At 43.0% G+C, this 24308-nt stretch overlaps 1 protein-coding gene across 1 annotated transcript in view; it reads left to right on the top strand.

The window, feature by feature from the left end:
• Nucleotides 1-778: 778 nt before the first annotated feature.
• The window catches only part of SLC3A1 (solute carrier family 3 member 1), a 46133-nt gene continuing 22603 nt past the window's right edge, over nt 779-24308 (top strand). The window contains exons 1-5 of the mRNA XM_035001657.1: nt 779-1240; nt 12895-13344; nt 17305-17484; nt 17633-17787; nt 21893-22018. Of these exons, the coding sequence (XP_034857548.1) occupies nt 1231-1240; nt 12895-13344; nt 17305-17484; nt 17633-17787; nt 21893-22018 (921 nt within the window). The 5' untranslated portion in view covers nt 779-1230. The remainder of the gene's footprint in view (nt 1241-12894; nt 13345-17304; nt 17485-17632; nt 17788-21892; nt 22019-24308) is intronic.

Below are 24308 nucleotides of genomic sequence, written 5' to 3'. Positions count from 1 at the left end.
ATAATCAGTGGTTCCCCCAAACCAGAACTTGAATCAAAGTTTGCACTTGTCCATCACAAAATTAGAAAAACAAGGAAAGTGTAGCTTTCCCTTGGAGCTACAATTCATTCTACTTAAAGAATTTTCCTTTGATCTAAGATTTATGTTCTTCCTACATGTTTTGGTGTTATAGTGTCCTTCATATAATAAGATACTGGGAGTAGACTCTTTTTTTTTTTAAGATTTTATTTATTTATTTGCCAGAGAGAGAGAGAGAGAGCAAGAGAGCTTAAGAATACAAGCACGGGGAGTGGCAGGCAGAAGGAGAAGCAGGCTTCCTGCAGAGCAGGGAGCCCGATGCGGGGCTCAATCCCAAGACCCTGGGATCATGACCTGAGCCGAAGGCAGACGCTTAACGACTGAGCCACCCAGGCGCCCCATCTTTTTTAATATCCTTATTGAAGAAAGTGAAATGTTGGTACTTTAGTTTTGGTTTCCCCCCATTTTTTTTTTTTGCCTATAAAATCCCGAAGTTTGGAAATCATCGTTCTAATTACACACAAACTAGTAGGTCGAATATTGATTGTTAGGGCTTTGTTAGGGCTACAGATTTTTTTTCATTAAAACATGTTTTTCAGTTTGAAAAATCTGGTCTATACATAAAGCCTATTATTGAAAGAAAGCTAAAACTTCCAACAGAGCAAAGAGTGAGACTAGTATTCGGTCACAGAGCGGGCCCTTTAAAGAGATCAGGGGGATGTTGTACAAGTCCTCTCAAACGTGGATTTGAATTAATTGCCCACATATAAAATTTGGGGAATTCTACAGATGAATGCAGATTTTCAGCTTCTCTGGAAATTAGATCTATCAATTTCAGTTCTTCGTTGTTGCTGGACCTGAGTGGCCACTACCCCGAACCCTTCTAATCTGCCACCACTCTGTTCTTTCTGCTGTGCCCCGTGTTGCCTGGTCACCCATGGGTGTCATCTCAGTCCTACGGGCCTTGTCCCTCGCAGCCTCCTGCAGTGTGGGACCTGGACCACAGCACTGGCCTCACCTGGGAGGTGGTGAGAAAGGCAGAAGCTCAGGCTCCACCCAAACCTATCGAATCAGAATCTGCATTTTGACAAGATCTGCAGAAGATTACTACGCAGATTAAAGATTGCCGAGCCTTGCCCACAATGATCCCCAAGCTCCTTTCCCAGCAAGATTCGGAACATTGACCACTGGCGGAGCCCTGGTCTGCTCACCATGGTAACAGGTACCATGCTCAGTCATCAGAGTGGGAAGGCCGGATAAAATCATATATTAAAGTAGCCGAAATTATGAGGATGAATATACAAATGAGTAGGGGGTGCTGGGGGGGCTAGATGAGTGTCCACGGGAGTGATATTGATGTTGGGGTGGCGGGGGGAGGAAGGCAGATGGAGCAGGGCCTCAGGAGGAAAAAATGTCCAGAACGAGGTGTTCAGAGTTCGTGGGGAGGGAACGGTGAACATCACTGGTTGACTGGAGCGGAGGGCCTGATTTGAAGATATTAAGAGAGAAATAAGATTCGAACATAGAATGGGCATAGACTGAAGCTTAGACTTCAAGGCCAAGATATATGGACTTTGTTCTCTTTATAGTGAGAAACCACTGGAAGCTATGGAGTCTCAATACCAGGGTTATCGAGAAGGTCAATGGTCTGACAGACTGTGCACGTTCAGTGGGCTTTATTTTAAAGGGACACATTCACAATGGGTTTATGTATATGCCTAGCCATGGGCAAAGCCATTTCCTTAAAGTATGACATGTTTTCTATCTTTTCTACCTGTACCGACACTTTGTCCTCTGATCTGTGTTCTCAGAGACCCTGATCCAGTGCCCAAAGCCGTGCTGACTATTTCCTGGCTTTAAGTCAGGCCTCGCTAAAGAGGGTCCCTCAACGGTCAGGGCGACATAGAGCCCCGCCCATTCCCAGAACACTGGGTTTGGCCTAGGAGTGGAGGGACTCACTCAATACCCACAACCACATTTCCCCAACTTTAGATTGCAGAGAATGGCATTTGTGTCCCAGTGAAGTTCTAACACACAATGTTCTCAGATGATGGTAGCTCGTGATTCTTGCTCTTTGAATTTGGAGCAAGATGCTTTGTGGCAGGACAGTGTCTCCTGGTGCTGATAATTACACGTTTTCCGGGGCAGCTCAGTGTATCTGAATTTGAAGTATTTGTCACAGGGTAGGGATCTTGGCATTTAACTGTTGGGTGACCTTTTTTTTTTTTTTTTTTTTAAGATTTTATTTATTTGCGAGAGAGAGAATGAGAGACAGAGAGCATGAGAGGGAGGAGGGTCAGAGGGAGAAGCAGACTCCCCGCCGAGCAGGGAGCCCGATGCGGGACTCGATCCCGGGACTCCAGGATCATGACCTGAGCTGAAGGCAGTCGCCTAACCAACTGAGCCACCCAGGCGCCCGGGTGACCTTTTTCAATAGAACTTTGTTAAAGACCAGATATTATGGGTCATTATTTCTTTTGTGATTCTGGACTTTTTTTTTTTTTTTTTGAGAACTGTCTTTAAAAGCAGGAAAGCATTGAGACACCCAAGGGTTCAAACACTTTATAAATCAGCCCATTACACTGTGGATTCAATTATACTGTTGGCCAGTGATGTCACATAAGGACATTATTATGCTTTTTTTGTTTGTGTATCTGTTGTTTTTTCACGTCTGGAGGATAGGCCACCAGGAAGGCACAGTGGCGAAGTATTACGATTAACAGCAGTTGCTCTGGGTTGACCATAGCCACTGAGATCCCCTGGCCGTGGTTGTCACAAATTTGGGCCTGAGATGCACAGAAACATGCCTTTCGTCAGGTTGACACACCAACTCAGGGCTGCACCTGGCCCTGTAAGTGCCTGTTGGGAATACAGATTAAACATTGTTAGAACTCAACAGCAAAAAAAAATCAAATACCCTGATTAAAAAAGGGGCAAAGCACTTGAAGAGACATTTCTCCAAAGATGATACACAAATGCCAGCAAGCATATGAAAAAGATACTCAATAACCATCAGGAAAGCACAAATCAAAACCACAATAAGGGGTGCCTGGGTGGCTCAGTCGTTAAGCGTCTGCCTTCGGCTCAGGTCATGGTCCCAGGGTCCTGGGATCGAGCCCTGCATCGGGTTCCCTGCTCAGCCGGGAGCCTGCTTCTCCCTCTCCCACTCCCCCTGCTTATGTTCCCTCTCTTGCTGTGTCTCTCTCTGTCAAATAAATAAAATCTTTAAAAAAATAAAAAATAACATATCACCTCACATCCATTAGGTTGGCTACTATAAAAACAAAACAAAACAGAAAATAATGAGTATTGGCAAGGGTGTGGAGGAACTGGATCCCTTGTGCGCTGTTGGTGAGATTATATAACGGTGCAACTGCTATGGAAAGCAGTATGGAGTTTCCTCAAAAAATTACAACTGGAATTCCCATATGATCCAACAATCCCACATCTGGATACAGATCCACAAAAACTAAAAGTAGGCTCTTGAAGACATATTTGCACAACCACGTTCATAAGGCTAGCCTTCACAATACTCAAAAGATGGAAGCAGCCCAAATATCTGACAGGTGAATGGATAAGCAAAATGTGGTATTATGTGCAATGGGATGTCATTCAGTTTTTAAAAGGGAGGGGCGCCTGGGCGGCTCAGTTGGTTAAGCGACTGCCTTCGGCTCAGGTCATGATCCTGGAGTCCCGGGATCGAGTCCCACATCGGGCTCCCTGTTCAGCAGGGAGTCTGCTTCTCCCTCTGACCCTCCTCCCTCTCATGCTCTCTGTCTCTCATTCTCTCTCTCGCAAATAAAAAAAAAAAAAAAAAAAAAGGGAAGGAGATTCTGACCCAGGCTACACCATGGATGGACCTCAAGGACATTATCCCAAGAGAAATAAGCCAGTCACAAAAAGACAACTACTGTGTGATTCCATTTCTATGAGGTACCAAGAGTGGTCCCATTCATGGAGACAGAAAAGAGAATGGTGGTTACCAAGGGCTGGGGGTGGGGGGAAGAGAAAAGTTGTTTAATGGGTGTGTAAAGCTTCAGACTTGCAAGACGAAACAATTTCTGGAGATCGGTTTCACAACAATGGGAATACACTTAACACTACTGAACCATACGCTTAAAAATGATACGACGGCATATCTTACATGTTTTTTCATCACCTTTGAAAAAAACATTCAGCACGTGATAAGATTAATTGCATTAATATCCCAGGTAATGGCTTCCCTGTATCCATGTCCTTTGCCCCAGAACTTCACATGTGGACTCTGGGCTTGGTACAGTCCAAAAGGGGCTATGTCACTTCTGAGGCTGGTCCCAAAAAACATGGAGTTGCTGCCTTGCTTTCTTTCTTTGGATGGGACCCTCACATATGGGACCGAGCCAGAATGCTATGAGGAAGCCCGAAGTAGCCCATATGGAATGACCACGTGGAGAGAACTGAACCCCACTGACTGATGGCCAGCGTCAACTTCACCAAAAAGCTAGATGGATGGCAAGTAAGCCCTGAAAAGATACTCAAGATCATTAGTAATTAGGGATGTACAAATCAAAATCACAATGAAATACCACTCCCTACCTACTAGAATCACTAAAATGAAACCTAGTGAACATTACAAGTGCTGGCAAGGATGTGCAGGAACTAGGGCTCTCATATACTGCTAAGGGTAATATAAAATGGTGCAGCCACTTTCTGAGACAGTTTGGTGGTTCCTTAAAAGGTTAAACATATACCTCCCATATGATCCAGCCATCCCGCTCCTAGGTATTTACCCAAAAGAAAAGAAAGCCATATCCTTACAAAGACCTGTATGTGATTGTTCATAGCAGTTTTATTTATCATAGTAAAAAACTGGGGAAAAAAACAGCAAGTGTTCAGTTTTAAGATTTTATTTATTTACTTGAGAGAGAGAAAGAGAGCATGAGCAGGGGAGAGGGCAGAGGGAGAAGGAGAAGGAGATTCCCCGCTGAGCAGGGAGCCTGATGCAGGGCTCAGTCCCAGGACCCTGAGATCATGACCTGAGCTGCAGGCAGATGCTTAACAGACTGAGCCACCCAGGTGCCCCCCCAAGTGTTCAGTTATAAACAATGATACATTCATACTATGGAATTCTACTCAGAGGTAAAAAGGAATGTGCTAAACAACCACGAGACCGCACTTTACTCCTAACCTCTAAAATAGTAACAACACTAAATGTCAGTAAGGAAGTAGAGCAAGAACTCTTATTCATTGCTGTTGGGGGGGGTGGGGGTGGAAAATGGTACAGCCACTTGGGAAGACCATCTGGCAGTCCTGCAGGTGATGGACATGTTCATTCTGATCGTGGTGATGGTTTCATGGGTGCATACACATGTTAAACCTTACCAAATTATATACTTTAAATGAGTTCGGTTTATTGTATGTCAGTTACCCTCCAGTAAAGCCATTTTTCAAAGGCCAGAACCAAACAGTAACCCAACCATTTATTAATTTTCATGACACAACAATTGACAGGCAGCTTGGCTGACCTGGACTAGGTAGCCTCCATCGATCCTGGCTGGGCTTCCTCAAGGGTCTGTGGTCAGTTGGCCGGCTGCCTGGGCATTGGCTGGTCTAGGGACCCTAAATGCAGATTTCACACTCCTTCCCACATCTCCCACATCCCTCCTTTACCCTTCAGCAGGCCAGCCTGGGCATAATCTCATGGTGATGGCAAAGGTCCAAAAGAGGAGCAGGAATGCACAAGAAATTTTTAAAGCTGCCTTTTGTGTTAAGTTTGTTATTGTCCCATTGGCCAAAGCTAGCCACATGTCCAAGCCCAGGCTCAGTGTGTTAAGGGTCTAAGAAATGAATGGGGAAAAGGCATGTGTACAGGGATGCAATTCATGCATCATGTACCTCAACAGTGTTTTAATTTATATTTCTTTAATTCCATCAAGAAAGTACTTTTATGCCACGACTTTTATGTGATGTTAATTTCTTATATATAATTTGCAACCTCTTTTAATCTCCTATTGAATGTAATTTAGCTATTGATTTGTATGTTTGCATTAATTCTTTGTATATGAAACATAGTAAGGCTTTGTTGTGACATTTGTCACGCTCTCATATTCTGTTCACATTTCTTTTGCCATTTGGGGGGCTATATTTGGTCATAAAAATGTTTTAAAATAGTCTAACTTTCAGCAAAAAACATGTTTAAAGAGTCTCCTCTGATTTCAGTGGTGATGTAAGTTTAACTGATATAAGTTTAACTATCCCTAGCTGGGATAAATCCATTTTTTGTTTCCTTCTAATTAGAACTGTTTTTTAAAAACAAAACAAAACAAAACATTTTACTCTGGTAACAGTCGGCCCGGAACCAAGTTAAATGTTACAGTTGAGGGAACAGACACCTTCGCGAAGCTGGTGGTGGGTCTAAGATCCGAGAGCATGTGGTGGAGGCACACTTGCCTCTCACTTCCTCCGACTTCAAATCTCACTCATTAAACTGTACCAAGGCAAGAACATTTGGCTAGGTGATAAAAATCTACATTTCTGTGCAGATGTACTTTCTACTTTTTCTCTCCCTCTTCCTCCTCCTCCTTCAGCATAGAGTTCGGTCTCTCCGTCTTTAAGTGACTGTTCTTTTATTCATTTAATAACGTGCCAGTCCCTGAGCCAGAGGCTGGGAACTTAGAGATAACTTTGCAGCAGGTCCCACCCTCAGTTCACAGAGGCTGTAAATAGGGGAATGCAATATGGAAAATTGTTCTGCTCTTTCAAATGTTCACAAACCTGACAGGTTATACATTGCGTGTCACTTTGGTGGATTTGCTGCTAAATGGACGTCTTTATGATATGATGGCTTTTAAAATGCATTATATACATATATTTTTCCCCACTTATTACTACTTCTGTATGTTTGTTTCTTTGTTTACTCACAGGATGTTTCTGGATCTTGTGGCGTTCCCTAACATTCTAGCTCCTGTTTTCTAGATATTTCACTTTTCTTTGTTTTATTAGCACGATTGTGTAAGTCACTTGGGATTTGAATTTATGGAGCAGGTTTATCTTCATTATCTCTGATTCTTGGTTCTGATTATCCGTGTTGCCTCTTAAAGTTACCTTAGTCGTCTTGTTCCTTTTTCACATTTAAAAGTTGTAACAGTAGTGTGTTTTGCTTTCTGCCATCGATATTTCATTTTAAAATCTCCTTAAAAGTAAGTGATACTGATACTTTTGTACTTGGGATTCTTAGCTTTCTGAGTATCTTGTCTAGATTACTGCCAACTGCCTCTTCTGTCCAGTTTTTCAGAATTGGTTCATTGAATTCTTTTCTGTTTTCTTTCTGCTTGTTTAAGTTTGCTTTTTTCTCTTTCCTTTAGATATGGGTATGGGGTGTTTACAAATTTTGGGTGGCTGTTGCTAGGAGAAGTTACCTTATTACTGAACTCTACCACCTGCCTAGAAGTTCTAGGTAGACAGACTCCCAACTCAGGTTCCCTGACTTATTTTTTTTTTCCAGTGGAAGAGAAATACATATTTATTATAGAAAAATTAGAAAAATAAAAAAAGGTTTAAAGAACAAAATGAGTGTCACCTATAAACTTAGAACCCAGAGGTAAACACTCTAATTATATTTTCTAATAGGATTTTGCAGATATACATGCAATTTTTTTCACATAACTGGGATAATTTCTTTATATTCTGCATTGCCCCACTCAACATGATAATGTGGGATTTCTTCCATGTCATTAAAAATCTTGGAAAATACGCTTAATGACTAACATTCTAGCTCATGGATATACAATAATTTTTTAGCTAGTCTTGTGTCATTGAACATTTAGGTTATTTCTAGTGTTTGCTATTATAAATAGCACTGTAACTTATAAGCCTCATTATGTGCAAATTTTTGTTCTTTTTTTAAAAAGATTTTATTTATTTATTCGAGAGAGAGAGAGAGCACAAGTCCAGGGGTGGGGGACAGAGGGAGAGGGAGAAGCTGACTCCCCACTGGGATCATGACCTGAGCCTGAGCCGAAGGCAGATGCTTAACCAACTGAGCCACCCAGGCGCCCTACAAATGTTTGTTCTTTTTTTTTTTTTTTTAAGATTTTATTTATTTATTTGACAGAGACACAGCGAGAGAGGGAACACAAGCAGGGGGAGTGGGAGAGGGAGAAGCAGGCTTCCCGCTGAGCAGGGAGCCCCGATGCGGGGCTCGATCCCAGGACCCTGGGATCATGACCTGAGCTGAAGGCAGACACTTAACGACTGAGCCACCCAGGTGCCCCACAAATGTTTGTTCTTATCTTGGATTATTTCCTTAAGATAGATTTTGGAGAGTGGAATTGCTGAGTTAAAGGTTATGAACATTTCTTTCCCTCTATTATAAAAGTCATATATGGGGCGCCTGGGTGGCTCAGTCGTTAAGCGTCTGCCTTCGGCTCAGGTCATGATCCTGGGGTCCCGGGATCGAGTCCCACATCGGGCTCTCTGCTCGGCGGGAGGCCTGCTTCTCCCTCTCCCACTCCCCCTGCTTGTGTTCCTGCTCTCGCTGTCTCTCTCTGTTAAATAAATAAAATCTTAAAAATAAATAAATAAATAAAAGTCATATATGTTGAGGGCAAAAAAGTCAAGGTAAAGTGAAAAGTAAAAGTCCAAGGATTATTGACCTCATTCTCTTATTCTCAGTCTCCAGTCAACCACTAGCTGAAAAATTTTTTTAAATATTTTATTTATTTATTTATTTGAGAGAGAGAGAGCATGAGCAGGGGAGAGGGCAGAGGGAGAAGGAGAAGCAGATTCCCCACTGAGCAGGGAGCCTGATGCAGGGCTCAGTCCCAGGACCCTGAGATCATGACCTGAGCCAAAGGCAGATGTTTAAGTGACTGAGCCACCCAGGTGCCCCTACTAGCTGAAAATTTAATATGCATGCACACGTATATGTGCCATTTCCCCCACACACATCTGATTATATTATCCATACTGTTCTAGAACATTTTTCCACTTCACACTATACTTTGGACATTTTTCCTTATCAGCCCAGATACATAAATTTGTTTTTTGTAGGAGCTATGTGGTATTCCATTGTTTGAATATGCCATAATTTATTTATTCTCTAGCAATGTATATTTAGGTTGTCTCCAATTTTATTGCAATTTACATCCTTGTACATATATCTTGTTGGTTCCATCTTCAAGATAAGGTTTTAGCAGTGTAATTTCCAAGTCAAACATTATGCAATTTATTTTTTTTAAAGATTTTATTTATTTATTTGAGAGTGAGAGAGAGCACACAAGCAGGGGGAGTGGCAGAGGGAGAGGGACAACCAGGCTCCTAAGCAGGGAGCCTGATATGGGGCTCGATCCCAGGACCCCAGGATCATGACCTGAGCTGAAGGCAGAGGCTTAACTGACTGAGCCACCCAGGTGCCCCAAAGGTTAGGCAATTTCTAATTTTGACATATACTCCCAAATTGTTCTACACAAGGGTTGCTCTACTTTATGCATGAGTGTATGAATGCTGGTTCCCTATATATTTTCAGATGCTGGGTATTATCAAGTCTTTCATTTTTGCCAAAATGATAGTTTAAAAGTAGTGTATCTTTTTTTTTTCTAAAGATTTTATTTATTTTTTTGACAGAGAGAGACACAGCGAGAGCAGGAACACAAGCAGGGGGAGTGGGAGAGGGAGAAGCAGGCTTCCCGCAGAGCCCGATGTGGGACTTGATCCCAGGACCCTGGGATCATGACCTGAGCCAAAGGCAGTCCTTAACCAACTGAGCCACCAGGCGCCCTCTACTGACATATTTTTTAATTGATATCATGAAATTTAATATATGTGTGTGTATATATATATATATATATGGCCTAACAATATATATGTACCTTTAATGTTAAAGACATAAGTTTTTTGGTGTATTTATTGCCAATATATTTCCCAACTTGATATATGCTCTTCAATCAGTACCCTTTGTGATATAATAAATTCAAAAATTTTATTCAGTCTATTCAAGCAATTTTTTGTGATTGCTTTTATTTTTCAAAAAAATCCTCCCACCAAAGACCAGATAATCTTTCAATTGTTTTTAGTTTTTAGTTTTTTTTTTTTGAAGATTTAAAAAAAATTTTTTAAATAATCTCTATACCCATTGTGGGGCTCAAACTCGTGACCCTGAGATCAAGAGTTGCATGCACTTCTGACTGAGCCAGCCAGGTTCCTCTAATTCAATTGTTTTTAAAAGATTCCAGGGCTCCTGGGTGGCTCAGTTGGTTAAGCTTCTGCCTACAGGTCATGATCGCAGGGTCCTGGGATCGAGCCCCGCATTAGGCTCTGTGCTCAGCGGGGAGCTTGCTTCTCCTTCTCCCTCTGCCTGCCATTCCCCCTGCTTGTGCTCTCTCTATCAAATAAATAAATAAAATCTTTAAAAAAAAGATTCTAGTTTGCATGTTCTGGAAACTCAAAGTATTGTTATTTTAAATAAAATGTAGGGAAGTTGTTATTTTAAATAAAATGTAGAGAAGTAGGAGGGGCACCTGACTGGCTCAAGTCCATAGAGCATGCGACTCTTGATCTCAGGGATGTTAGTGCGAGCCCCACGTTGGGTGTAGAAAAGCTGAAATGGAACATTTTTGTCATGAAGTCATATTGCTGTGATGTAAAGTTTTCTCTGCATATATATGATTGCATATTTAGAATTTAAAGATAAATGAAAGTTATTTTTTTATAATTTAAAATTATTTTAAAACTCTGAGTATTTTTGCACATTGTTTTTTCCCCAAACAGTAACTGAATTTCAAGAATTAGATCTTGTGTGAAAATTACCATTATGTGTTTGAGAGATAAAACAATTCCAAGACATAATGTTAAATTCTTTTGATTTTTAAAAAAATACACAATGTGCATAATTAATAATGAGAGATGCCAGTTATTGGATGCATTCAATGACCTAGGTATTGAGATTTTCTCATTTTAAAAAAATAACTTGGACAGAATCAAATGGTTTATTCCTCCGTACCATACACTGCTTCTAAGTCATTCTACAAAAAACAAAAACAAAAACCCAGCAATGTTAAGAATTCATATAGCTTTATTTAATGAAGAAAAATTCTTGTTATATGATCAAATGAGTCACAGGGTTGTTTATTTCTTATTTATTTATTTATTTTTTTAAAGATTTTATTTATTTATTTGACAGAGAGAGACACAGTGAGAGAGGGAACACAAGCAGGAGGAGTGGGAGAGGGAGAAGCAGGCTTCCCGCTAAGCAGGGAGCCCGATGCGGGGCTCGATGCGGGGCTCGATCCCAGGACCCTGGGATCATGACCTGAGCCAAAGGCAGACGCTTAACGACTGAGCCACCCAGGCACCCCCACAGGGTTGTTTAAATGCCTTTGATTAAATGCGACCCATGAATCATCACATTCTTGGAAGGCTTGCAGAATCTTCTAGGAAAGCACACCTAACTTTAAGGCAGTTTCCTCAAGGCTGCAAATGTTGTGTTTTACACATGTCAATGATTAAATAACCCTTTTTAAAAAAGCTTTTATTTATTTGTTTTAGAGAATGAGCAAGCATGAGTTGGGGGGAGGGGTAGAGAGAATCTCAGGCAGACTCTGTGCTGAGCCTGGGGCTCAACGCAGGGCTCGACTCAGGGGCTCGATCCCACAACTCTGAGATCATGATCTGAGCTAAAATCAAGAGTTGGCCACTTAACTGACTGAGCCACGCAGGTGCCCCTGATTAAATAACTTTGAAGTGCAGTTATTAAGGACATTTATATTTACCTATAGTTAAGCACTTGAACTTGCAAGACATAGGATCCCTTTTCAGCCATCTCCCCTCCACCTTCAGAAAGTGCTTCCAAGAATGGAAGCTGAAAAACAGAAAACAAGACTGAAGACACCTGGGGTCCAACGGAGTGTACAAATAGTGGGGTCCAACGGAGTGTACAAATAGTTATTTATATGGTTGGCCTGAACTGAGATAAAATGAAATTAGCTTCCATAACAAAGTGTTGTTCCCTGTCTCCAGACATTCTTCCTCTTGGATTTGTAGAAAGAAGAGACCTTCAAAACAAAAAATAAAGAAGAGCCTGTTGCCCCGTGCAAAATTTGGTTATTTGTTTCTTTTTCTCGTACCTAGCTAGAATGAACATTTTTAAGCTTCTTTTTTTATTGTGGTGAAATATAAAATTTACCACTTAACTATTTAAGTGCACAATTCAGTAGCATTAAGCACATTTACATTGTTGTGCAACCATCACCACCATCCATCTCCAGAAGTTTTTCATCCTCCCAAATGGAAGCTCTGTACTCAGTAAACAATGACTTTCCATTTCTCCCTTCTTCCTAAGCCCCGGTAATCACCCTTCTATTGTCTCTGTCTCCATGAATTAGTCTAGGGGCCTCATATAAGTGGAATCATATATTATCTGTCCTTTTGCAACTGGCTTATTTCACTGAGCATAATGTCTTCGAGGTTCATCCACGTTGTAGCCTGCAACAGGATTTCCTTCCTTTTTACGGCTGAGTAATATTCCATTGTATGTATACATCACATTTTGTCCATTCATCTCTTGATGGGCACTTGGCTTGTTTCTACTGTTTGACTATTGTGAATAATGCTGCTGTAAACATCGGGGTACTCAATCAAGTAATGTCTTGAATTGCCTCCTCTTCCGGTTTCTCCTCCTCTGTGCCCTTGTCCCAATCCAGGTCTGACCCCCTCAGTGTTGGGACTGTAGCCACAACAGCCTCAAGGGCTGATGCACAGAGAATTTTTTTAAACCCCTTTTACCTTTACCCTTTCTTGTTTGGCTGGACTTTGTCCAGCCAGGTTTATTTATAAACCACGAAAGCTCATTAACACCACCAAGCATTTCAGCCGGCTACCTCTCCACCTTTGTTATTGCAGGAAGGTACACTGAAGGGATCAGGCAGTGGGACATGGCTGAGGATAAAGGCAAGAGAGACTCCATCGGTATGAGTCTGCGGGGATGTCGGACCAACAACGGGTTTGTGCAGAACGAAGACATCCTGGAGAAGGAACCGGACCCGGTCAGCCCTCCGGACAGCGCGGTGGCCATCCTTGGCCCCGGCAAGCCCGCCCTGCAGATCATCAGGCCATATGCGGGCATGCCCAAGGAGGTGCTGTTCCAGTTCTCCGGCCAGGCCCGCTACCGGGTGCCCCGGGAGGTGCTCTTCTGGCTCACTGTGGCTTCTGTGCTCGTGCTCACCGCGGCCACCATAGCCATCATTGCTGTCTCTCCCAAGTGCCTGGACTGGTGGCAGGAGGGGCCCATGTACCAGATCTACCCAAGATCTTTCAAGGACAGTGACCAGGATGGGAATGGAGACCTGAGAGGTGGGTGTAGGGGCCAGATTCGGGCGGGGCTGGGATGAGGTTGCGCTTTATGGCTCTTAATCCTCAAAACCCAATCATGCCTGGTTTGTGCATTAAGCACATTCCGTTGTGACTGGTCACACTGAGTGTCTCCCTGTTTATGGCATTTGAAAAGCCATTCCGCACAACCCAGCAGTTCTTCACATGATGAAAGGCTGCTTACTGGAGGCCTTTGAGCTCCTACTGAGTTGTTTGATTTATTGCCCACTAAGTACATATACTTAGCTAATCAATTCTAACTTCTGACGGTGGAGTAGACTTCCTCCTTGGTTACTTCCTGCCTCTGCGCACCTTCTAGTTGATTTCTTCAGAGCTGACAGTTTAGAATTATTTTCCCAGTGTATGTAGGAGCTAGTTTGGTAATCTGGCTGGGAGTTTCTTATTAATGAATAAAGCATAAATAATGTCAAAGAAAAAAATTAAGCCATATCTTTAAAGGGTATAGGCTGAGCCTTTAAAGTTTAAATTCTGAGAGATGAAAGGGAAAAAGGTGTTAGCAGGGTGTGTTGGACATTACGTGATTTGAGGATTATTTAAAATAATATCCCTATTAGTAAAAACAAAATGAAACACAAAGTAAAAAATTACTTTTTTAAAGTTACGCCAATAATTTCCAAGTGAGTTATGTGTAGAATATCCTTATACTTCATTGCTCAAACCAGGACACTTTTTTTTTTTTTAAAGATTTTATTAAGTAATCTCCACACCCCAAGGTGCAGCTCGAACCCACAACCCTGAGATCAAGAGTCACATACTCTTCTGACTGAGCCAGTCAGGTGCCCCCGGGGCACATTTTTTTTTTAAAGAGAGGGAGAGAGGGAGGGAAGGGGCAGAGGGAGAGGGAAAGAGACTAACTTGGCTCCATGCCACGTGGGGCTCGATCTCACAACCCTGAGATCATGACCTGAGCTGAAATCAAAAGTTGGACACTTAACCGACTGAGCCACCTGGGTCACTTTTAAAACTAAAATTTTGCCAGAGCGCAAGCATAAACTGAATCTGTCCTGGGCAACTTGGTTGATATGGTCACCCTTGTTCAGGGTAACTATAAGAAACAAAATAATAAGGTAATTTTTGATAATAATACTTAATTTGAAAAAAAAAACCAACACAGAATGATTTAATAGAGTGTGGGACCTGGGGATGAGCTTAATCTAACTTTAAAATGTTACAAATAGGAACTTAAAATCTCTAGCTGTCCTTAATTATTAATAAAAGGCTTCTCTTTTTCACGCTCATATCAATTTCTCTTTTTTGTATCTCTCTGCGTCTTCACCAATTGAAATATTATCTGTCCTTCAAGGTGCAGTTGAAACCCATTTTCTGCATTGGTTTTTGCTTTGCCTCCCGCTCAGAGCATGCGCTCCGTTCCGCAGAGCTCCCGCAGGGCTCTGCACTGTGTCCAGCGCCCTCTGATAGCGCCTTGTGGGCTGTCTGGGTGACTTCCCCAGCACACCCTCCTTGCTGGCGTGGCCGTAGCACCTGCTGCCTCTGCGTAGTAAATGCTTAGCGAAAGTGATGTTTTGACAGAATAGAGCTAAAACCCCTAAACCCAAAGATAAATTCCCCCCTTCCCGCCCTCCCTTTGTAATCTCCTTCTGATAGACCCCAAATTCTCGTGCACAGGGCAGGGTCTTATCAGCTCCTACATTTGCCGTTCCCAGTAACTTTGCCTGGAGGGACTAGCTGTTTCCTGTAATCAATAGGTCTTTGTCCTTGAGGTTGAGGGGATCTGCTTGTTATTATTTGAAGGAACCATTCCGGGTTTCAATTTGTTTTGGTGATTGCCTTCTGCCCCTTGGAGTGGGGGCCTGGGATCCCTGTTTACTTTGTCTCTGTCTAGACCCTTTGTTTTTAACATCCTGTTCCTGTGCGCTTATTCTTAAGAAGATACATTGTATCATTCTGATTTCATTCAAAATCCTTTTGTTGGCTGTGAACAGTCTCCGAGGTTTCACAGATACCTATAATGGGGGAACTGAGGTACAAAGAAGACAAAAATAAGCAGCCAATTATAGGGGAAGAGCCCCAGTGCCCGGAGTCAGGAGGCTTTGTGCTTTGGTCTCAGTGATCTCCAGCTTGCCGTGTGACCTCTGACAGGCTCTGATTGTAGGAAGGCACAGAGGGGTCCCAAAGAAAGTTACTGGAGATTGAATACTAGACTCAAGTCTCTGATCTGCGTTTAGGACTCTGAACCGGAATCACACAAAAAACCACGCTATCTGCTAATTATCCTACAAGGTTCCAAGTACACAGAGTTTCATTCCTGTGTCTCTACATAAAAATTGAGCTGTTAAAACTTTAATCAGGGGCGCCTGGGTGGCTCAGTTGGTTAAGCGGCTGCCTTCGGCTCAGGTCATGATCCTGGAGTCCCGGGATCGAGTCCTGCATCGGGCTCCCTGTTCGGCGGGGAGTCTGCTTCTCCCTCTCCCACTCCCCGTTTGTGTTCCCTCTCTCGCTGTGTCTTTCTCTGTCAAATAAATAAATAAAATCTTAAAAAAAAAAAAAAATTTAAAAAGAAAATCTTTTAAACAAATTTAATTTTAATTTAAAATCCATTTTAATAAAATTCATTTAAAGTGTTTCGTTTATGGGGCAACTGGGTGGCTCAGTTGGTTAAGTGTCTGCCTTTGGCTCAGGTCATGATCTCAGGGTCCTGGGATCAAGCCCCGCATCGGGCTCCCTGCTCATTTGGGAGTCTGCTTGTCCCTCTCCTCCCCAGCTCATGCTCAATCTCTCTCAAAGAAATAAATAAAAATCTTAAAAAAAAAAAAAAGGTATTTTGTTTAAGCCAACGTATCATTCTAACATATAACCAACATAACAGTATTAATGAGATAGTTTACATTCTTACATTCTTCAGAATCCAGTGAGTATTTTACATTTATAGCACATCTCAGTTCACACTGGTCCCATTGCAAGTGCTCAGCAACAGCTCCATGGGGCATGCGGCTGTCATGCTGGATAGTGCCACCTAGACCATGAGTTACTCTTCTTTGTCCCTTGGCACTTAGCCCAGCACCAGGCCTGGATTAGGTGCACAAAAACCATGTGTAGAATAAATTAATACTGTAGCCCTGGTTTTATTTTTGTTTATTTATTTAAAGATTTTATTTATTTATTTGACAGAGAGAGTGAGCAAGCGCAAGCAGGTAGAGTGGCAGGTGGAGGGAGAAGGAGAAGCAGGCTCAGTGGGGAGCCCGATGCGGGGCTTGATTCCAGGACCCTGGGATCATGACCTGAGCCAAAGGCAGAGGCTTAACTGACTGAGCCACCCAGGTGCCCGTTTTGTTTATTTTTTAATTGATTTTTTAAAGTAGGCTCCGTAGCTGTGGAGCCCAGCACCAGGCTTGAACTCAAGACCCCCGAGATCAAGAGCTGAGCTGAGATCAAGAGTCAGATCCTTAACTGACTGAGCCATCCAGGGGCCCTATAGCCTTAGTTTTAAATATAAAATATGAACAGGGGCGCCTGGGGGGCTTAAGCGTCTGCCTTCGGCTCAGGTCATGATCCCAGGGTCCTGGGATCGAGCCCTGCATCGGACTCCCTGCTCAGCGGGAGGCCTGCTTCTCCCTCTCCCGCTCCCCCTGCTTGTGTTCCCTCTCTCGCTGTGTCTCTCTCTGTCAAATAAATAAATAAAATCTTTAAAAAAAAAATAAAATAAAATATGAACAATGCACACACGGATTTTTTTTAATGTTCTACATTTATGTTAAAAGTCAAAGATTATTGCTAGAAGACCATTTGATGGTGCTTGTAGAACTAGATCTTTCTATTTGAATTTCACTCAAATTCAACAAAATTCTAAATATTTCTGTTTCAATATAAATATTTCAATTTTAGGCATGTTGGTTTTATTTTTAATCCTTCAACTAAAAAAACCCAACTTTATTTTCCATGGCCTTGACTTTTTTTCTTTAGGTATTCAAGAGAAACTGGACTACATCACAACTTTAAATATAAAAACTATTTGGATTACTTCATTTTATAAATCATCCCTTAAAGATTTCCGACACGGTGTTGAAGATTTCCGAGAAATTGATCCTATTTTTGGAACGATGAAAGATTTTGAGAATCTGGTTGCAGCCATACATGATAAAGGTAAACTGAGTGGCAGGTGGGTGGGAGGGGTGGTGGGGGTTGAGAAAAGCATTCTCCAAATGCTTACTTAAAGCACTTTTGTCCTTAACTGACGTGTATTATTTTAAAATAATTTCTTCCTGACATTTGAAATACTTTCGCTCATTAGGTTTAAAATTAATAATTGATTTCATACCAAACCACACCAGTGATAAACATGCTTGGTTTCAATTGAGTCGGAACCGGACAGGGAAATATACCGATTATTACATCTGGCATGACTGTATGCATGAAAATGGCACAACCATACCACCCAATAACTGGGTAAGTACCAACTTGTCTGATTTTCAAAGAGAACATGGGCAGATCTTCAGTAATTAAACTGGTTATTTATAAAGTCCTTGTAAGGAAAAAATTAGTAGGTATAGTTTTGGGGAAAAGGAAAGTTTCCCAAAGAAGTAGAAATAAGCTACTCAAGCCTCCTAACATTTGGATTGGGACTTTTTATTTCATTGTAGAACATATATATTTTAGCAAATTAAAACCTATACTTTTTTTTTTTTTTAAGATTTTATTCATTTATTTGACAGAGAGAGACACAGAGAGAGAAGGAACACAAGCAGGGGGAGTGGGAGAGGGAGAAGCAGGCTTCCCGCCAAGCAGGGAGCACGATGCGGGGCTCGATCCCAGGACCCTGAGATCATGACCTGAGCCAAAGGCAGACACTTAATGACTGAGCCACCCAGGTGCCCCTAAAACCTATACTTTCTATTAGCCTCTCCTTCCCTCACTTCCCACTCTGCCCGACTTAGACTCCATGTCCCACTGGGTCCGTAACTGTCTTGCTATTTATTCTCCGGACCCCTTTGCCTTTCTGATGTTGTGACTCCCCTGTCCACCAAAACCCTAGCCATAAATAAACCTGCCCATCCACTTTCTCTTTGCTTGAACCTTGGTATCTGTGCCTTCAGAGACATCACACATCCACAGTCCCCACATGAACTGAGCCATCCAGTCTTCTTGGGGATTTTACTGTCCAGGCCCTCCCTCTTCCTCAAACATCCTACGTGCCATCTCCCCATCTTATCGTGCTCAGCAGCAAACTCTACTTCAAAGGGAGAGCAGAAGTCATCAAACCTGCCTCTACTTCTTTTTCTTTCTTTATTAAGATTTTTAAAATATTTTATTTGAGAGAGAGAGAGAGAGAGATAGCGAGAGAGAGCACGAGTGGGGAGGAGAGGGAGAAGAAGGCTCCCTGCTGAGCAAGGAGCCCGATGCGGGGCTTGATTCCAGGACCCTGGGATCATGACCTAGGCCTAAAGCAGCAGCATAACCCACTGAGCCACCCAGGGGCCCCTACTTTTTTTTCTTTTTAAGATTTATTTATTTATTTTAGAGAGAGAGAGAAAGAGAGAGAGCAAGAGGGAGAGAGAATCCCAAGCAGACTCTGTGCCCAGTGCAGAGCCTGATGCCAGGCTCGATCTCACGACCCCGAGATCATAACCTGAGCCCAAACCAAGAGTCAGATGCTCAACTGACTGCGCCACCCAGGTGCCCCTCTTATACATACCCTGCCTCTCTTATACATACCTTCTTCCTACTCACTTCTTCTATGGCAGAGGCCAGGTCAGTCTTGTCTGGGGTTTCTAGACTTACAAATAAAAATCCAGGAAGCCCAGTGACATCTGAATTTTAGATAAACAATGCATAGTTTTTTAGTATAAAATATTGCTTGGGACATACTTATACCTAAAAATTTTGCATTGTTAACCTGAAATTTAGATTTAATTGTATGTCTTGTTTTTATCTGGCAACTCTACCCCTGTCTCTGGCCAGTCCCTCCACCTGATCTGGTCCCCGTTTCTCCTGCTTTACCCTTGATCCTCTGGATCTCCACTCCCCTGACCTTCTCCATAAACACTTAAAGAGGCTGGTTCCTAAGCATGAACTTTTAGATGAACCAAGGGCACTCAAAATCGACATGTGTCAAGGCTGACTGTGTGATCTTCTCCCCACCAACCTCTTATACCCCGGTTTAATGAATAGTACTAGTATGCAGCCTGGTGAACAGGTCATCAGCAATCCTGGCAGTTTTAGCTCCTTAATTTTTCTTTTCCCCAGGCTGCACACTTGTTAAAATGATCATGATACTAGCAGACATTTACTAAAACACTTCCTATGTGCCAGGTTCTGTGCTAAGTGTGTCATATTCATTCATTCATTTAATCCACCCTACAATCCTGTGAGTTAGGTTTTAGTTCCTGTTTTGCAGATGGGCAATGTTAAGCACTGTGCCCTTGGTCACACAGCCAGTAAATGAAAGGGCTGATGACCGCACAGTCCAACTGCACCGTCTGCTTTTAAAAATTGCCCTATATCCAAAACCCTATATCCAAATTCTCCAGGGAAACAGAACTACTAGGATCTATACATACAAATATTAAGAAATTTAAGGGGCGCCTGGGTGGCTCAGTCAGTTAAGTGTCTGCCTTCGGCTCAGGTCATGATCCCAGGGTCCTGGGATCGAGCCCTACATCGGGCTCCCTGCTCCATGGGGACCCTGCTTCTCCCTTTCCCTCTGCCTGCCGCTCCCCCTGCTTGTGCTCTTTCTCTCTGTCAGATAAATAAATAAAATCTTTAAAAAAAACACTCATTTTTGTAGGTTCCAGTAGGTGTGGTTTATACATTTTCACTGTTATGTACTATTTCACTGGGTGCATGTGCTATGATTTACTTATGCACTCCTCTGTTGATGGCAGTTGGGCTGTCTCTAGGGGTTTATTTTATATATATTTTTACTATTACTAATGATGCCATGGTAAACATTCTCATTAATCTATTTTTCTGGGGGTGCAGGTACAAGAGCTTCTAGAAGGCAAATGCCTAGCAGTGAAATTGCTGGGTGCATGACACTGCATGGTCTGCTCTGCAAGATAATACCAAACTGCTTGTCAGAGTGGTCGTACCAGTTGATATACCCCTTCAGTAGTATAAAAAATACATACGCCCTTTCATTTACTGGTACTGCCACACTTTGTAATTTTTTTTTTTTAAAGATTTTATTTATTTATGTATTAGAGAGCGCGCGCGAGAGAAACAGCATGAGGGGGGAGAAGGTCAGAGGGAGAAGCAGACTCCCCACTGAGCTGGGAACCCGATGCGGGACTCGATCCCGGGACTCCGGGATCATGACCTGAGCTGAAGGCAGTCGCTTAACCAACTGAGCCACCCAAGCGCCCCACACTTTGTAATTTTTACCAAGAGAACATAAAGTTCACAGTGAGAACATAAATATCACACTGAGGTCTTAATTTTACATTTATCTAGTTATTAGTGAAGATTTATTTAATTACTAATGATGTTGAACATTTCTTCATACATTTATTCACTTGAGCTTCCGTTTCTGCAAAACACCTGTTCACGGTTTCTTTCCTCAGTTTTCTTTTCGATTGTTTGTGCCTTTGAAATTGATTGGTGGAGTTCTTTTTGTATTCTGGATCCCTATCTTTTCTCGGTCATAGATACCGTGAGTATCCTGGTTCGTGTCAGGGTGGACCATGCTGGTGGCGTGCTGGTGAGGCTGTGTCTCCTTAAAAGGCAGCAGCTACGACTTAGCTTCAGCCACTTGCTGCCATGGTGATGTGGACCTGGCGTGATGGGGTCTTCCCATTAAAAAGAAAAAGATTTATGCAAAATCCCCTTAATTTTTAAGTGTTGCCCAGATGTTCTCTTTAACATGAAATGAACAAAAGCCCAAGCTAGAGCCCTGGGGAACTGTCACACTGAGGGAACCAAGTTGACTGAGAAGGAGCAAGAGATGTAGGAGAGTCCGCTGGGAGAGTCACGCTCTAGAGTCATAGACGGGAGCACTCCTCGAAAGAGGAAATCAGCACCTGTGTCAAATGCTGCTGGGTACCAACACTTGAAGTTGCTAGATTTATTTTATTCCTGAGGGCTAGTAGGGTTTTTAAGTGAAGGATTCTAATAATTTTCTGAGGATAGGGTTTAAATATTCACTCTGTGGAGATTCAAACTCCAAGACCAATGGAATATGTCTTTCTCCCCAATTGACCATTTGTATCACTTCACGAACAGGAGTCCAGAGCCTGGATAGAAGGTTCAAGAAAGTATGTTAGAAATGTCTGCTCTTTAACTTGGCCTTGTTCTGCATTTGAGAGTGTCGGTTTACCATTGTGGTTTTTATGAACAGCTTCTACTCTACAAACATGTCCCAACCACATTTGTGTGGCATTAGGCCAGCAGGTGACATTTTAAGGAATTAATTTATCTAGTGCTCTCCCTAGAAGGAAGAGTCTAAGGATTTGTGCATTCAGCTTGCACAGCGCCAGGGACAGCAATGATCGTTTCTTTGTGGGCAGTGCCATTATATGAATGCTAAGTAAGTGATTTGCTATTTTCTGTTTGCTAGTTAAGTGTATATGGAAACTCCAGTTGGCACTTTGACGAAGTACGAAACCAGTGTTATTTCCACCAGTTTTTGAGAGAACAACCTGATTTAAATTTCCACAATCTTGATGTTCAAGAAGAAATAAAAGTGAGTACAGATACCCGCACAGACTTCTCCGTTGCATGGGTGTTTAAGTGGTTATTTGATACTCTTGATGTTGAACAATAAGTGTTCAGGCAAAACCAAGTACTGTGGACTCCGGGATTATGGAGGCTGATGCAAATACAGACCCTCAAACATGGTGGTTCCTTCCCTCTCACCCACAACAAGTGACAGGGGATGGAGGCAGAAATACCTGGTACCTTTGCTCCGAGCTTCCCCTCTGTCTGTGACAATGAGCCAGTATAGTGAGGGGGGCCAGAGTGTGGGCTCTGGGGTCTGAACCTACATCCAGCCCCAGCCCCATTGCTGGCTACGGTGGGCCCCTGGGTGAGGTATTTAGCTTTTCTGTGTCTCCGATCCCTCATCTATGAAACATGGCTGATGGCAGTGTTTGTCTCATGGGCTCTTTGGGAGATTAGAGGAGATAACCCATGCATAGCACTTCCGTATTCATTCAGTAAATATTCACTTACTGTCTGCTCTGTGCCAGGTCCTGTTCTAAGCAATGCAGCAGTGGATGAAAGAAGCCGTGCCCTCAAGGAGTTTCCTGTAAACTGAGGGGAAGGCAGACAATTAACAACTAAATATATAACAGGTCGGGTGGTTCCTAAGGGGAAGGAACATCAGAGTGCCAGGCAGAAGTTGGTTTGGAGACATCCCCATGTTGAGGTCCTGTTTGGACAAAGGCCTGAAGTTTGAGGGGAAGCCCTGTGGAGATTTGGGGGAAGAGAATTTCAGGCAGAAGGAAGAGCCAATGCAAAGATCTTGAGGTGAGAGGGTGCTTCGTGTGTTTCAGAAACGGCCTGGAGGAGGCTGGTGTGGATGGTTGCCAGATAAGCCGATAAAAAGCAAGACACCAATGCAATTCTAATTTCAGATAAACAGTGACCAGTGTGCTATTTGGGACCTCCTTCTACTAAAACGTTACTCGTTGCTCATCTGACATGAAAACTTAGCTGGGTGTCCTGTGTTTTATCTGGCAAGCCTACGCGGGCACTGGAGTGACGTGAGGGAGAGTTAGGGGCTGAGATCCCAAAGGTTGGGGGGGGGGGCTGATCCCACAGGGGTTACATGCTGAGCTGCTGAAGATCCCTCCGTGGCCCCTCGCGGCACATTTCCCGCCGGCGCTCACTCTGTGGTAGCTCCAACAATACCCTACACGGAATTGTGGTAAACGTCAGCTTGTGGTTGCTGCTATGGCAACAGAAGGCGGGGTGGGGGGGGGATTTAGGTTAGTGGGGTAGTGCTCTGAGGTAGGAGGGACGGAGGGGACCTGAACAGAACAGAGAGCCGTGTCAGCCAAAGGTGAAGGATGTAGGACTGCCACCTCGGAGTCATCAAGGGCACCCACAGCCCTTAGGTTTGTTCTTGTTTTGTTTTAAAATAATATCTCTCTTGGGCGCCTGGGTGGCCCAGTCGGTTAACTGTCTGCCTTCGGCTCAGGTCATGGCCCCAGGGTCCTGGGATCGAGTCCTGTGTGGGGCTCCCTGCTCGGTGGGAAGCCTGCTTCTCCCTCTCCCTCTGCCTGCCGCTCCCCCCTGCTTGTGTTCCCTCTCCCGCTGTGTCTCTCTCTGTCAAATAAATAAATAAAATCTTTAAAAAAAAATAAAAGAATACCTCTCTTGAGGTATAATTCACATAACCATAAAATTCACCCCTTTCAGGTGTATAATTCAGTAGTTTTAGTATCTTCACAGGGTTGTGCAACCATCACTGCTGATTTCACATTTTCTTCACCCAAAAGGAAGCCCCATACCCGTTAGTAAACACTCTCCATGCACCGCCCCCCCGCCCCCCATGGGGGCATCCGCTAATCTCGCTGTCTCTGTGGATATGCCTGTTCAGGACATTCCATATAAACAAAATCATACAAGATCTACCTATATGCCTATGATAATGTATCTATATTTATAATCTATATTTAACAGTTTGAGGAACAGTTTTCCAAATCAGCTGCACCATTTTCCATTCCTGCTGGCAATGGGTGAGGGTTCCGACTTCCCTACGTCCTCAGCAACATTTGCTATTGTCTGTGTTTTTGAGTACCATCATCCTAATGGGTGTGGAGTTCTCTGATGGCTGATGATGTTGAGCATCTTTGCATGTGCTTTTATAGTTTATTTTTATTTATTTTTATTTTTTACATTTTTTAAGGATTTTATTTATTTATTAGAGAGAGAGAGGGAGGGAGAGAATGAGCACGGGCGTGGGGGAAGGATGAAGGGAGAGGGAGAAGCAGACTCCCCGCTGAGCAAGGAGCCCGATGCAGGACTCC

Source organism: Mirounga leonina, unplaced genomic scaffold (assembly GCF_011800145.1).
Source record: "Mirounga leonina isolate KUSES-001 unplaced genomic scaffold, KU_Mleo_1.0 Mir_125, whole genome shotgun sequence".
NCBI lineage: Eukaryota > Metazoa > Chordata > Mammalia > Carnivora > Phocidae > Mirounga > Mirounga leonina.
This window is presented reverse-complemented; position numbering and strand designations above follow the sequence as displayed.